The 16,031-nt window shown below is 39.9% G+C and overlaps 1 protein-coding gene across 1 annotated transcript; it reads right to left on the bottom strand.

The window, feature by feature from the left end:
* Window positions 1–2,980: 2,980 nt before the first annotated feature.
* On the bottom strand, window positions 2,981–14,273 carry ATP6V1G3 (ATPase H+ transporting V1 subunit G3). Its single transcript, XM_033068147.2, has 3 exons — window positions 14,000–14,273; window positions 6,579–6,679; window positions 2,981–3,413 (listed from the first exon to the last, which is right to left on the bottom strand). Exons 1-3 carry the CDS (start codon window positions 14,079–14,081, stop codon window positions 3,240–3,242), a joined length of 357 nt encoding a protein of 118 aa, XP_032924038.1. The 5' UTR covers window positions 14,082–14,273; the 3' UTR covers window positions 2,981–3,239.
* Window positions 14,274–16,031: the final 1,758 nt, after the last annotated feature.

Raw genomic sequence — 16,031 nt, 5'->3', positions numbered from 1 at the left:
ACAGCTTCAACACAGAGCATAGTACTAATTCTTCATGTCTGTTTCATTTTACTTTATTTAGACTTGAAAGATATTCTGTCCTACTGGCATGAGTTCAGAGATCTTCCCTCATCACCCATGAATGGGAACTGCATTGCTACATTCTCATATATTATAACTCAAAGGAGAGTTTTGAAGGAGAGCAGCCAGAGAAATTCAGCCCAATCCATGTCATGAGTTGTATCAATTCTTATACTTTCCATTGGTAGACCTTTTCCACTAGTTGTTATTTGAGATACTTTAATCAGTGGATTTACAATTTATTGTAAATTGTTTATATAAGCGAAGAATTGGGCCAATCTAGGAAACGCAGGTTTGTTGTTTCAGTCCTAATATGTCACACTGTGGGAGTTTTGCAGTTAATTTCAATGGTAATTATGAAACAGAAGACAAAGATTTTTATGAGTGCCATTTATGTGTGGCTTTCTATTTCTTAAAATCTGTGTTGTGACATGTGAGGTGTTGCCATTTTATTTGGCAACTGCATTGGTGCATATTAGGTAATGAAGTGTCAGGGCACTGTCCAGGAGGACTGGGGTCTCCTGTGGGTCTGGAAATATCCCCAGGAGATTAAAGGGCATGTGTAATCATCCCTGGTAGGTGACTGCTAATTCAGAGTAACCATTTTTACCTGTCTTTTATGTATTTTAAAAATTTTGCAATTAACTGTCCTGCCCTTTTTTTTTTTTTCTTTTGCATGGAACAATTATTTGCCATTATCAGGAGTATGTAACTGTCACACACAAGGTATTTTGTGCACTTATAAACTCAGCATGTGCTTTCTTGGTATCCCAATATTCCAACTGCAACTGGTAATTTACACTCTTCATTTAGTATAATCTTGCCAAATTATTTGAAGTCTAATTTGACCCTTACCTCTGTACATCTAAAAGTGATGATGTGATCAGTGTTTTTATGTCCAGAAGTAGGGCTGAATGTAGAAGAGAGTAAATGCTCAGAGTGCTAAAAGCTCTCAGATTTATATCTTGAGATCAAAGACCTAATCTTATCAAATAAATTCCTTTTTCATGAGCAGTAGCCACAGACTAGCCACAGTTCAAGAACGTAATCATGTTCAAAAAAGCTTCACAACCTGAGACTCAGTGTGTACCTCAGGTATGCAGGTGATAACAAGGATGCAGGCAGGTCATATTTAAATAAGAGATGTGTGCATGTCCAGTAGGACCAGAAGGGTGCAGACAGCCTTGAAGGCTTTGCAAGGGAAGCAGTTGGTGAGAGAAGACAGATTTTGGCAAGAATGAGGGAGAGAGGGATTGTATGAAAAGAAGCAGGGTAACAAGGAAGACAAACCTTTATTTCATGTAACCTGGCTTGCTGTCTCCTGAGAAGCTGCTGCTGGATTTTGCTGCCCACCAGCTGTGGCAATTCTGCTCTCACCATGGGGAGGGGGTGTTTTATCCTGTGCAGCTGGCAATGGGAGCCCCATTGCTTCAGTTCTGCAGCTGACCTGTAATATTTCTGCATGTTTAGAAGAGATAGCTGAAGGCAAGGGTGCTGAGGCAGCCCAGAGGGGAAGCAGAGCTGTCCTGAGCACCACAGTGACACCCTGTGAGGTGTCAGTGCCCACCCTGGTGACTGTCTGAGCTCACAGATGTGTGTTTCACAGCTGAGCACTGTGCTGGGGCTGCAGCATGACCCGAGCTGGAGGCTTTGCCCCTGGGTGTGAGGCAGCCCTGACCGCCCTAAGCTGTGCAGGAAGGTGCCTGCACTGGGTCCTGCACATAGGCTGGGACTGGAGTGCCTTCATCCCCTCAGTAAATCAAAACCTATCACACATTGATTCAAAGCACTCCTAAATAAATGAGCCTTTCAGCTGGTGTCAATAGGATTTCTAGTTTCTTTCCCATTCCTCACCATCCTTGGTTCCCCAGAGAATATAATCAAGCACAGGAGACTGTAACAATCAGGACAATTATGTAGTATCCAGGCACAGCCTTGAGGAGTCATGTTTGCTGACATTAGGTTGACTACAGCTTTATGGTCATTTTACACATGACAGCATGTCAGCCGTGTAAACCTTGCTGGAGCAGGAGATTGCCCCTGACTAGCTGCTGTGAAATTCAAATGATTTGTCTGTGTCTACGTGGACTGAAAATCGTGGCTATTGTTTGCTAATCGTTGCAATTTCTCAAGCTTCTTTTCTAATTTGATGTAATTTTGTAGTGGAGACGAGGCATTAAAGGAGCTCACGGTGCAGGTGTGTCAGATCCCCACTTCATCGGTGCCTCCCATCAGACTGAATAGGCATCAGCTTGAGAGCACAGATCATATTGTATTTTCCTAACTTCAGTGGAATTTATTCCAAGGGAAATCTGTGCTGTTGCAGAGGGAAGTATTATCCCAGGTCACTTAGGGTAACAGAAATGAGCTGTAGTGATGCAATTTCTGGTGAACAACCTGCGGATTCAGGTACCATTTAGCATAGCTGGTGTAGAGTTTGAGCCCTTGGGTTCCCGTGCTTTCAGGGTAACTGTATAGAAAATAATAGATGTGCTAGCCTGCCTCTTGCACCGTAGCAATTTTGTAAATAATGATTATGCCTGTTCTCATTTTTCAGACTTAACAAAGCTATATAAAGTTTGTGGTGTAGTTAATTTTAGGAAAATAATTTAAGTATAGCTTTTAAGCATAATTTTGTACAAGTTAACTACATTTTGCTTTAAACTAGCATAGAAAAATTGAAAACGCTTTGAGCTATTCTTTTTGACCAAAATCAGATGTTCCTGTATGGTCCATAACCTGACCACTCTGTGTGTCACAAACAAAACAGAAATGTTCCATTTTAGTTTTTTGTGATATTCTATTCCATGTGACTGGAAGTATAGTAAAGATTGGGATAAACAGACCTTATGCAACATAACATCCAAGTACAGAACATTTTATAAGACAAAAGGAACAAAGACTCCCACTGAAAACCTGCTGGTGTCAAAAAATCATTTATTCTGCTGTTGTTGACTTGCCCCTGTCTAAATGACAGAGGCTTAGCTACAGGAAACAATATTCCAACAAATTCTTGTGAAACCCTGTATAATTCCTGTCACATCAAAAGCCTGTGTGGAATTGTGTGCTTTTGGCTTCAGCGCTCTTTTTTTCTCACACATACAGAAACAATACATGAGGAAGTATTTATGCTTATCAAGAAAGAAGGCTACTTTTTACAAGCAGCACCTCAATTAATTTTAAACTGCAGGTCTGAAGTTTGGGTGAATTTCGGGGCTGATGTCACATATTGTGCTCAAGAGCTTTTTCATCATGCTCTCCATGTTCTTGTGGTAGCTGCTCGTGAGGTTTCGGATGGCTTCTGTTGTTTGCTCTTCTATTTTGGCAGAGAAGTTACCTTGGGAGCCCATTACCTGAAAAGCAGAAGATCTCTGACCAAAATGTGAGGTTATATATAATCCTGTTTATTGTACTTTTCTTCATCATGTAGTACAAGCATAACACAAACACACCATGGTGCTTCCAAACACTGAGGGTTTGATCTGGGTTGAACTGAATGCATAAAATCAGGATTAAAGGCAACTCTCATATGCTCATTAGCAATGGGAATCTCCCTATGTAATGCAAGTTTCCCAGCTCTCTATGAGAAAAACATTGTGTATGTTTTGTCTTTTATATGGCTCATTTTAATTTGTTTTCTATTTTAATGACTAGTCAGCTAAGTTCTATCACTGTGTGCCTTCGTTTGGCCTCACTGAGAATGCCTGTGAGTGCAGCTAAGGACCAAACATGGAAAAGCCTTCCTGAAAATGCATAATTACAGTTTCAGAGTACTTGAAATGTCTTCAGCAGTTAGTGATGTATAACCCTCAACAGGCCTCAGACAAGGTCTTTTAATGTTACATTTTCTTATCTGGCGAAATACCAGACAGTTTCTGGCACAGTTAATATCAGGACATTCGCTTAGGATTTAATTGACTCTAGACTCACTGAACATTTTAGCAAGGTTATGTTATAAACAGATGCACACGTTCCAAATCTGTGACTTTGCTCCCTCCTCCCCCACTGCCCCAACATCCCTTGAATTCTTCCCTTATGGAAAAGTCCTTCAGATACCAGAGAAATTGGTTTCCAGCTAAAGAATTCCATGTGGAGAGAAGAAGACATTTCTGCATGCTGGCAGAATAAGAAAGGAATAAGTAACATACTGTTCTTATTCCTGCCACAGTTCTCTGGGGTGGACTAACAGGTAGAGCTAACCTGGGGTGTATTAGTGGGGTTCCTAGAGCATGACCAGAAACAAAGGAGGAGTCATTAACTCTATTTTCCATGTGGTTGCAGCCCAACTTAGTCCTTAAAAGAAGGAAAAGCATCTTTTGCATAAGCCATCTTCCCTGTTCCATTTATCAGTACCTGGCAACGTAGTAAGACATTTGTCCATAATCCACGTGTAAACCATTTTTCAATTTGAAAGAAATGTAGGTGGTAGACATAGTATTAAGTATTGGGAAAAGATTATAGTTTTCTATAATAACTATTTTTAGCTGACATTTTATTTTAACTTTTAGGCAAGTTGCAAGGGTTGCATGTGGGAAAGGTTGTACAGCTTAGACCAGATTTATGGCACTGGATTTTTCCACTGAGGAAAGTAACTTTCTAGAGATCCCAGATGGTTGCATGTTATCCAGCTTTTGTAGTACTTTTGAAAAGCCTCAAGAAAAGTATTATAATTTTAAGAAGAGCCTCTGCAGACCTGCTTTCTCAGCTCATGCTAATATTGTAATTTGAGATAGTAAATTCTTACTCTTTTACGTTTTTTTCCTTCTCTTTCTCTGCTTCTGAATTTGAGGATCTTTTTCTTGCAGAATGCAAGCAATGCTCTCCTTAGTTTATGACTTCTGCTGACCTTGAAGGTTTGTCCCTTATTTTTCCCCTACTTTTATGCTAGTGTTATTTCAAAGCTGCTAAAATATTATATTGGCTCAGAAGCCACAAAATTCAGAACTAGGCTGCACATCTCCAGATTTAGGGGACCTCAGATACTGAGTGAAAACCCTCTGAACTCTAGCAAAATTGGTTTGAGATCCAGCAAACAATTTTGCATGTTTTGAAAAAAGATTTTGCATATTGTCATTCTAACCTCAAGCATTATTTTCCCATTGCTGTTGTTAATTCTGGATGGATATGAAGCATCTCATAGTATGAGAAAATTTCCTTCTGTTTAGATTCAAGTGACACAAAGTAAGAGGAAGAATGGCATTAATGGAGACTTAAAAGGAGAATTAAAAATACTTGTGCCCAAATCCCCGAGAAAGGAAACTGAACTGGCTTTGCAGGAGCTCCTGACTGCCTCCCAGACACAGGTTAATAATGATGGCATTTGTCTGGGCAGATGAACGTTCGACATAATGGGGTCAGGGAACATGGAGGAGCACTGCAGTGATCTTGTACAACATGCTGTCATTTGAGGAGCAATATGTGCTCTGTCCTGCTCCTGTGAAACCTCCAGTCGACAAATAGTGGCCTTTCCCTGCAGCTTTCATTTGGTTGTGATGGAAAAAATGAGTTCACAAAAAACCAACATCTTTACTCTCCTGCTGTCAAGACCTAGAACAGGAAGTCTGGCTTGACTGAAAAGGTGAACAAATTGTAGAGGTGTTTTTACTTTATTTTGGTGTCAGTAAACAACTGAAATTGTGCATTTGAGACACTGGCCTGCCTGTGTGACAGTGTGTCTGGGGGTTGGCAGGGTATGATAGGGACTTTGTGTGTACAGATGTTCCTAAGGCTTTGTGATCCCTGATGGAAAACATTTTATATGAACTGTGACTGAAATGACAGGTTTGTAAAACAGATTTTGTTTGACCTCTTTGGTTATTTTATTTTTGTGTCCATTTTTGTCTTTCCTTGTCTTTACACAATACAAACTGAGGGAAAAAACAAGACCAAAACTGGAGGAGGAAGATCACCTGGTAAAAAGAGAACGGTTTGTGAATTGCATGAAATACTAGAGAAAAATGCAAGATGCCATAAATGTATGAAATGGCTTTCTTCAGATGTTAAAATATTGAGTCAGACCACTTTGACTATAGAAACAGTGAAAAATTCCAAAGTTTTGGTGATTTCAGTTTGATAAAGGAGGCAGTCTTATATGTAATGAAAAGAGACAGCTGAAGTGGAACAGGAATGGAAAGAAACATTTCAAACTTTTGCTTTTACTGATGCATACACCTTACTGAATCCCCTAGTCTCAGGACAGGAACTAGGTCTGTCTGTGGTTATAGAAAAAGGACCCAAAAGTATTTTCCTCAAGGGACATATACCCTCAAAGCATAAGCATGAACCAAATATGGAATCTGGACTATTTTAGTGATTAATATCCACAATGTCTCCTATAAATGCATTCAAAGCCTGTGAAAAAGCCCAAATGAAGCATATAGACACTGTAGATGACACCCCAGTGTTTAATCAGTATGAGCATGCTGGTTTGCAGGAGTCTCCATGTAATACTCTTGGAAGCAATCTGGCTTACTACTGAGCAGATTGGCATGACAAAAGAACATACACAGCTTTCTTACATTTGTTTCCTTGTTTCTAAATTCCTTCTCCCTCTGCAGTCTGTAGTGGTCTATCTCAGCTGTGGCTTCTTCCTTGGCTTGCCTCAGCCTTTTACCCTTTCCTAGAGGGGGAAGAAAGAGGCATTTATTTCATAACATCCCTGTATCCCCAAAGATGAATCTCTCCAAATTAGAGACATTTTAGCTGGCATAGTAGAACACTGACTGTGCTGAAAGTCTTGTCCATCAGATCTATTTGCACAACAATGGTGAGAAGAGACAAAGGGATTCACTTAGAATACTTTTTGACTACTAGCCAGTCATGCAAGTAGCCCTCTTCTGAGACAACTTCCTGTGCAGAAGCACACATCAAGTGAAGAGCTTCTTGGTTTGCTGACAACAGAAGTCTTTTTGCAAGTAGACATCTTCCCGTGACACAAATGCATTTTTTTCTAATCACAGCTTGGTGTTTAAATAAATATCTATCTTTTCTTCATCAGCAATAGTAGCAGCCAGATAACAGATTTTAGTTGTCACGGATGGGAAAAGACATTATTCTGTAAGATTTCCTGTATTGATTGGTTGCCAGAATCCCTTCATCTCACACCAACTGGATTCTGCTCAGAGCTGGCAGATATCCAAAACAATGCAAGATGTCTTAACCACTACCAAACTGAGTTGCAACTTTCAGGCTTTGTCCTTTTCTCCCCCACCCTTTTCTACTAACCTTTGTAAATGCAGAGGTGAGTGATAAGAGAAGGTCAATGGTATTCTTTGCCAGTGCACAGAAACCATGAAAGGCATTTAATTTTGTTTTTTTTGCTTTTCCTTTTGAACAAGGTGATCTATAAGACGACATTTTAGGGTGTAGTAGAAACTAGAGCCTTCCTCCTCACCAGGCTTGCTTACATACCTAATTTTGTTTGCTGTGAATAGTTTGTTTTAGGTAAAACGCTAAAAACAGGCTTATCAAATTAAGAGCATGTAAGTCACTGCAGGACTGGACATAAGGATCTTCCTGGATCTAGTAGGGTTGTCATGTAAAGAATAAAGTAAATGGTTTGATGGAACTGTGATGTTTAAGGTTGTATATGAAGGAGCTGGCTTTGGGCTTTGTCATTTATAAAGTCAGTAAAGTTGCATGGACTGCTCAGGGTTCTGCTACGGTACCTTTTGAGGAAACAGTAATTTTCTAAGGAATGTTGGTATGTTATACTTGAGACACCTGGGCTAATGCTGATTTTTGGGGTCGCCTGCTACTGTACAGCCAGAATTTTAGGAGCAGGGGGAATAAGGTTGCTCCCTTTCCTTAACAGGAGAAATATCGTCAGTGGCTGGAAAAAAATGCTTAATTGCTTAAATTAGGATATCACAAGAATGTGAGAGTGGAGGCCTAGGCAGCTGAAAGAGCCATCTTGATCTCCTGTGGCACATTGATTTATTTACTTACGGTAACAACCTATTTAACACCACTGAGACTGAGCAATAAGAATCCTTTTTTTTTTTTTTTTTTTTTTTTTTTGGCTCTTAATTCAAGCACAGAAGACAAAATGTACCTTTTCTCCTTTCCTGAAATCCTAGGAAACATTCTCTGCCCAGACTAGGAAGATGAGCATAAATATTTCTCATTTTCTTTCTCCAAGCTGTTACACTGGTTTGGTTACACCTGAGCTGGGCTTCTCAAGACTTATCAGGTGTTTCATATAGCAACACGCTCCCACTGAGCATGGCATAATGAGGAAGCTGAAGCTTGGGAGGAAGATTGTTTGTTTTAATACATCTGAGATCCAGCGAAAGCACATGGGTAAAATACCTGATTCAGCAGGAAACTACTTCTCCAGCTGATTGCTCCTTCCAAAATAATTATTTTCAGATGGGTGAGTAGAAGCAGAGAGATGCACAAAATGGGAATTACCTTTTAAGTCTTGATTCCTGGACTGTTGGTTTTTGTGGGTGCTTATTGTAGAACCTTGGGGGTGGCATGTGTACAGGCTTTTTACAGGAAGGAGCAGCCTGCTAGGAGCTAGATAGCTTTACTGACTCCCAGTCTATCAGTGCAGGGCTCTCTTGTGTGGGAAATTATATTTCTCAGTCTTTCTCCCCCTGTGCTTATGTATAAAGAGGAGAGAGGCTGTTTAAAACCTAGTGGGTACTTTTCCAGCGTTTGTATTTGTTTGAAAAAGGCTGATATCCCCCAGCTTCTGCCACTCACTGTATGAAGTGTTGGGACCAGGATGAGAGAACTGACAGATCTGTGTAAGAGTCTGACATAAGTCTGGACAACAAAATTTGGGACCAGGTTTAGGTCTGTATTTTGAAATTTCCCTTATTCTCCCCTCCAAATTTGGAGCTGATCAGCCTTTTGTAGATTTCCACTCTGTAGGAGTGGGGCTGGGGGTGATTTTCTGGAGCTGGCAGTCAGGGGAGTGACTATGATGAAGCTTTGCCAATTTCACCAGCTGAGGAACTGGATCTCTACAGCAAATTAAATTATTTCAAAATCAGTGGGATTTTAATTTCAAATTCCATCTGGGGGGCCATCTGTAGTAAATATGTTGCGTATTTGGCCACCAGATAGATAAATATATCCATTTAAAATGCACAAAATGGAAAGAGATTAACTATAAAACAACAGTTCAGTTGCCTCTGACAATGTAGACAGTGAACCAGAGAGTATATATACACATACATGTCAGCTCTTGCCAGTGCTCTGGAGTAAGCACAATACATAGGGTGTAACTGTAGGGTGGCAGCCATCTCATTTTGCCATGATGCCTTTAGGATTGGCACAGCAGGAACCTGCTGCTTCCTATTTAATTAAGTGGAAAAGCTGTGAGTAAATTGCTGCTAGTTCAACAACGTTGTGGACAGAATCGGCAACTGCCAACATATGCGATGGTGCATATGCTGCACCTGATTAAGTTAAGCAGAAACTAGAGCTTAACCTGCTGTTCCACTAGAGACAAACCAAAATTAATTAATCAGTCTGTTGTTAACCACTTGTCTGCTACCGTAGTTGTGCAATACAGGACTGCCTTTTCAAAGCCTTACTGATCTGCTGGGCTGGGTTCTCTGCAGAGCACAGCCAAGCTGAAATCAACTCTAACACACTGAAGGATGGTGGAGCACTGAAATTCAGCCAAAATCATGCAAAAAGAGGGCAAGAAATGCAGGAGGATGGGCAAGCCAGCCTGGCCCTATGATATTTCCTCAGGATCACAGAGGTGAGGTACAGAAAGCCCCAGGTTTGAAGAGATTTTTTGCCAGGAAGGTCATGCTGTGGGGGCCAGGATTGCTGCCGGCCCTCTGTCCCCCCTTGAAGATGGGGAGCAGCAAAGCAGCTGTGCTATGCCTGCTTTCCTTGCCCACAGCCTATACATTTTTAAGCATTGTGTTAAATTGGCCAAGTTTTAAAAACTCCCTGTAACCAGTCAGCACTGTATAGGATTTTCTTGCCTAACATGGGGAGGTGTTATTAGTGTGGATAAAGGCTGTATTCTTCTTTCTAGGTATTTCTGTGATGTTAATGAAACACCTTGCTCTGGTTAGATCCACAGGAACTGGTGTCTTTTAGGTTGTTGGGGTTTTTTTAGATCTTGCAAGAAAGACAGTAAGACATTCTTGCAAGAATGTTGCATTCTGATTTGTTCAAACACTAAGTCATCTTACTTTCCAAAAACTGCAATGCTAAAATTGGAGTTTTGTTTTCAAACATATCATCTAGGCTCCTAGCTGAATTTCTGCATAGAAATCAAGTCATTTGAAGAAGCTGCCAAAAATTAATCATATTTTCTTAAAATAGAATCACTTCAGTTGTCTTTGCTAAATTGTTTGAAAAATGGGATTTTGGGGATGTGCATTCTGAGAAAACTATTTTGTACTTTTAATAAAATACAAGCAGCTGAGCATTTTGTATAGTTTTCTCAGTAGATAAAATATGTCTTGGCTATTATCCAAGGGAGCACCATGGATAAAATTCTGTTTACAGTATCTGATTTTGATTAACATTTGGTTTTAATTTGATTTTCTATAATCTTTTATCTGAGTTTTCTTTTTATTCGGCATGAGAAATTCAAGGGAAGATATAAAAATTTATAGGAGAACAAGCTTTGCTAAGCTCAGTGTTCATGACACATTTGTTTCCCTTGTTTTACCCAAAAGGATTTTCAGGAATTGGTGTCTTGGCACTGACAATGCTCAGTTATTTCTGGGATCCAAAGTGTGCTTAAAGTAAAAATGATAGATAAAGAAGCCCCATGTTCAAATGGCCAAAGGATTGCAGACTGGTTTGGTTTGTGTTTAATAATTTTAGCCTTGCATGTGTTCATTTAATCAATTATTTAAAATATTAATAAGTTTTCAGATATAAATGATACCAGGTAATGATATCATGCCAGGAAAAAGGGTATTGAGAAAGGAATACGAAAAAACATGTACAGAGGAGCTTTAGCACTATATTTTTTGCTTTGTTTTGTGTGAATCAATATAATTTTATATGCTAATTTTTTCAGTTATTTCAAGGCTTTTGCATTACCAACTGCACATATGTCAGCAAAACCGAGGCCCATTAACTGTTTATATACAACATTATGTGTGTTCACACTACATTTTGATTGGTTATGTGAGTATCAACTGTAAACACTGAAGGCTTTGCATCAGGGCAGTTTTGCAGTCACATTTCCTTGCAAATGCCTTTTCCTGGTGTGTCCCATGAACAAGCTGCCAGCTGATGTCCCAGTGTCAGCACAGCAGCCAGACCCCTTGGTGCACTGGTGCTGTGCAATGCCTGGGTGACAGCAGAGGTCACAGGGCTGGGGCAGGCGTGGCAGGGCTGGAAGGGCTCAGTGCTTTCCTGGCAGCCCAGACCTGCAGAGTGCAGGGCCTGGGCAGCAGCTGCTGATCCCAGCTGGTGCTGGGTGGATCTGAGCTGGCCATTCTGGGGTGAAGCAGCACCTCCTTCCTTGTTTCACCCAACTGTGTGTGCACAGGTCAGCCAACTGCACTGCGCAGATCTGCATTTCATGGATTGCCTTTTAGCTTAGCTTTTATGCTCAAACTGCAATCCTTTGTTTTGATCTAACTGCAGAATGAATGTGGGGAAGAGACTGCTGAGGTAATCCCAATTTAGAATAGCCAGATTTGCCTCTAAAAGAATCCCTTTTGCCCTTGTCCCACAGTATTTAAGTTATGCTGGCATAGTTATCTAAGGTGATGTAGTGACAGTGCTATTAAAAATACTTAAATTAGGGACAACATGGAAATTTTAAATTTTGTTTTGTAGCTTCACTGCAAACTTCTTGCAATGTTGAATATAATGGTTGTCTAGGTATAATTATGCTGGTAGGTTACCTATAATGCTTGGCTTGGCACAAAATCCAGGGTGGGTTTATTGAAACTGTTTGCCCTTGATCTGCTAATTTTGGAAATTCTTGAGGCTTTTCATGGAATCACACTGAACTGCTGAGGCTGGAAGGAGTCTATAGGGTGCACTCCCAGATGGAAGCAAGGGCAGCTTGACTGGGACCATATCCAGTGAGTTTTGAATGTCTCTGAGAATGGAGATTTCCCAACCTCTGGGCAACCTGTTCCTCCCTCACAGGCACTGGGTTCTTTTCTTACGTTTAAATTTGTACTGAAATTTTAATTTTCCTTGATTTTTTTATAAATGCAAGGAAATTGTGGTCTTAGAAGTAATGGAAAAGAAGTACATAGCGATGATATGTTTTTACTCTGAATAATTTTACTGATAGCAAAATTCTTAATAGCTGTTTTTCGGTAGCTGGTTAATAACTAGTGTGTCAGTGTTGAGGTAAACACTGGTAGTGGTTTAATTCAAGTTTCTGACTCAGAGGAGTCTTAAGATACTTTATCTGTAAGAAATCCTGCTCTTACCACAAGCCCTCTAAGTGAGGCTGAGGTGATGACAAGGGAGGGTATCTTTTGCAGAGTAGAGTAAATGCATCCATAACTGTGTCTGGATTCTGCAAGACATTCATCTTTGGTCATTGCTTTTACATTTTAATGATTCTTTTCATTTTTGGAGTTCCTTAATTTATGAAGTTTCCTTTGTAACTGACTGTTATAGAAAAAGCTAAAGTGACTCATCTGGTTTTACAAACAAACACAAATGAAATTAAAGCAACAAAAAGAAAAATAAACAACCAACCAACCAAAAACACCAAAAAACCCCCCTAAAAGTAAAGGGTAATCCACTGCAAGCTATGATAGTTAAAGGCCTGATTCTGCTGTCTATGTCCAGGCCAAACTCCTTCTCCTTCCACTGAGGCTGTGCCTTTCCAGGTAGTGTGCTCTCTTGCTCTGAGGGAGCAGTATGTTTCCCCTGCCCTACATGAGAAGGAAAAAAACATCCCTCCCAGAGCTCCTACTTTGGCTGCATAAGAGGTCAAAATACTACTTTACTATCCTTGCTTTCAGGTTTCTGCCTGAGAGAGTTCTGTTTTATGAAGACAGGAGGATTTGTTTTAATCTCTATTGTGTCTGCAAGGCACAGGCAGTGGCTGGGTGCTTAGGGAGGGGACTTGGGACTTGCCTGTCTACTTATTCTTGTGTGCTGCTGTATAAATTGACACATCACACTAAAAATTAATGAACACACAGCAATGTTAATTCACGTGTTGAAGGGATATGGAAACTACACAAATTATTCTGTTTAGCTTCCATTCCTCCCTGGAAAACAAAATATATTCCTTTAATCATGCTCTTGCTCCATATGACATCATTGTCATCCATTTTCTTTGCATTTTGCTGCTGGTTTCTAAAGCAAGATCGCTCTAGAAGACAGCATTAATGTTCCAGTGCTAGTACAAATCAATGACTCATGTGGTTGTACCTGCACTCAGGAGAATAATTACTTGTACCCTGTAGTAAAACGTTTGTGAATGATCTATTACAGTACTGAGAGTGCTCATGGTTTTACTGTGACTTTGATTACTATCAGGGTGAAGTGTCCCCTTAGTTTTCGTATAATTTTTTGAAGCCCAGCTTCAATTAGGAGACAAGTTACTGGATTTTTCAAGTAAAGAGGAATACTGAAAAAAATTAGCAAGACCTATAAAGAAAAATAAAAAGTTTGGAATGTGGTCCTCCAGAGCTGGCAGGCAAAGGCATGTAGGATTTTAACTTCAATAGCAAGGCAGTAATGATATTATCAACACTGAGATAAAGGAAGAACAAATGCAGCTGACAGGATGAATATAACAAAAAAAAATCTTTTTAAATGTATTAAGGCACGTGTACACGTACACACAAGCACACAGGATTTTAAGCAAACTCTGAATGTGCAGGTTTGAGTAAATGCTTGGCTGCAGCCAAGGCACAGCACTAGTGCGTGTATACAGATGAAATAATCTTTTTCTGTGAGCTACTGTAATTCTGAAGGGCCTGCACTTGAGAAGTACAGTAAAACCAGGCCAACTACTTACTTTTTTTGGCTTCCTCCAGTTTGTCCTTGGCACGTTTTTCTGCCTGCAAAAGCTGCTGGATTCCCTGAGACTGGCTGGTCATGCTGATTGCTGGAGCTGGTAAACTTCTGTGGAGACTGCAGCTCAGAGGGAGTTTTATACAGCTGCCAGGCGCTTCCTTGTGTTTTTTGTTCTGTGTGTTATTGCAACAAGCTTCCAGATTGTACCAACCCAGCCGGCTGTGCCTGGATTGCTGCTGGGCGCACAAGCCTGGGAGTGCAGTCAGGAAAACACAGCAGCGAGGCTGAAAGGAATGTCCTCCTCTCCTCAGGGTCACAGAGAGCTTAAAGTGTCTGAGTAACACACTGGGGGAAAAAGAGCTTGTATTTTAATGGGGAATTTTTTTCTCTTTTAGGCTCCTATTTCTGAAGCAGAATGCAGTTAATCTTGTCTAGGAACTGAGAGAAAAAATATTTTCTTGGCATTTCCTTTTAATAAAAATTCCCCTCAAAGTGAAGAATCAGGCTCAGCAAAAATTAATTTTGGTTGAACACCAAGAACTGGTTGTAGGTTTCTATTTACTGTTATTTCTTAATACTACTTATTAGGGTTTTCACTTTAAAAAAATTTTCAGTAGGAGTTAATTCCCTGTGGACTAAAGTTTAAAATAGCATGTAGTGATTGAGGTATGCTCTGCCTTCTAATCTGCCATGATGGAGGTGAGTGGAGATGAGATGGAGAGAGAAACTGTGGGATTACCTCTAAGATTCAGACTCTTCTATGAATGGTGGGCTAGGTTTTACTTCCAAGTCACAATGCACACAACAGTCAAATGAATGCCTGAGCATGGCTGTGAATGCACATCCCATTTCCTACAGAAGGAAAGAGTGGTTTGTGAGCTTCTGCATGAATAAGCAGCATGTTCATATTCTGAATCCTCATTTAAAAACCAAAAAAATCCCACTTGTTTCAGGTACTTCAGCCATTGCTAGGAGAGGGACATGTCACGTTGCGTAATTAAAATAGATCTATTGTTGTAAAAAAATACCTCACAGCATGAGTAAAGTATGTTTATTACAGGTTCTTGATAGAGCTCTGCCAGGACTGGAGATCACCTCCTGATACAAATGGGTTTTTTGTGCTGCAATTTTATATACATAGTTATATATTAATACATGTGATATGATTTCTGCATATATTATAAATAAAATCTATATGACTTTATATATTTCCTACAGAAAATGTAGAAACCGTAGGGTTAGAAGCCATTTGCCACTGGGATTCAGCTACAAGTGATATTACTGGCAAAGAAAAGCTGAAGTGGAAAATGAAAGTAAAAAATGAAGAGAACTGGTTTACTTGGGGCAGGAAGCTTGGGCTCAGAAATTTAAAGCAGAAGTTACTTAAAAATTAAATAGGAAGTGGAAATATCAGGCTGGTCTCAGACATTAAAAGTATATTCCAGGCAAAAGAGTCTTGTCAAGCAAATCTTACTGCTGTGAGGAATGTTACAAAACTACTGACAAATTAAACAGTTTCAGTTTCTGGACTTGGCTGAAAGCATTATGGGTGAGACCCTTTGAATTTTCAGAGCAATTCTCAAAACTGTAATTACGTTATTTGGGCCTCACTAATGATCTGAATTTTGATATTTACAATCTGTTAATTAATATTTCACAGGAAATGGTTCTACATGATGAATTTTTATGGCAAAAAGATCCAATCTTCAAGAGATTATGAAGCTCCTTCATTGTGAAAAAAATAATATATTCCTTACACAGATCATATGAGCTGCACAGGTCAGAGTTCACACTTTTAATATTTTTCTGAATTGCAAAATAAGTCTCAGTTTATAATTTTCCTAGCTGATGGCTAGTTTGGGGTGGCATGCCATGCCATCCCTCATGGCATCAGGCAGGCACTAGTGCACATCTGCAAGGGAGAAGACAATAATTTATTTTGGCTGGTGCTTACACACATTTTGTTAGACTCCCCATGAAGTATTGCCACTTAAAACTAATTTCAAAGCTTGTCTGATGATGTTGGTGATGAC

The sequence above is a fragment of the Catharus ustulatus genome, chromosome 9 (genome assembly GCF_009819885.2).
Source record: "Catharus ustulatus isolate bCatUst1 chromosome 9, bCatUst1.pri.v2, whole genome shotgun sequence".
NCBI classification, from domain to species: Eukaryota; Metazoa; Chordata; class Aves; order Passeriformes; family Turdidae; genus Catharus; species Catharus ustulatus.
The sequence above is the reverse complement of the archived record's forward strand: the minus strand, read 5'-3'. Positions and strand labels throughout refer to the sequence as shown.

Coding starts and splice junctions, on each gene's coding strand:
- ATP6V1G3 (XM_033068147.2), bottom strand. CDS start 14,081: ATGACCAGCCAGTCTCAGGGAATCCAGCAGCTTTTGCAGGCAGAAAAA. Junction 6,680..13,999: donor ACTGGAGGAAGCCAAAAAAA/GTAAGTAGTTGG, acceptor TTCCCCCTCTAG/GAAAGGGTAAAAGGCTGAGG. Junction 3,414..6,578: donor TTAGAAACAAGGAAACAAAT/GTAAGAAAGCTG, acceptor TCTGCTTTTCAG/GTAATGGGCTCCCAAGGTAA.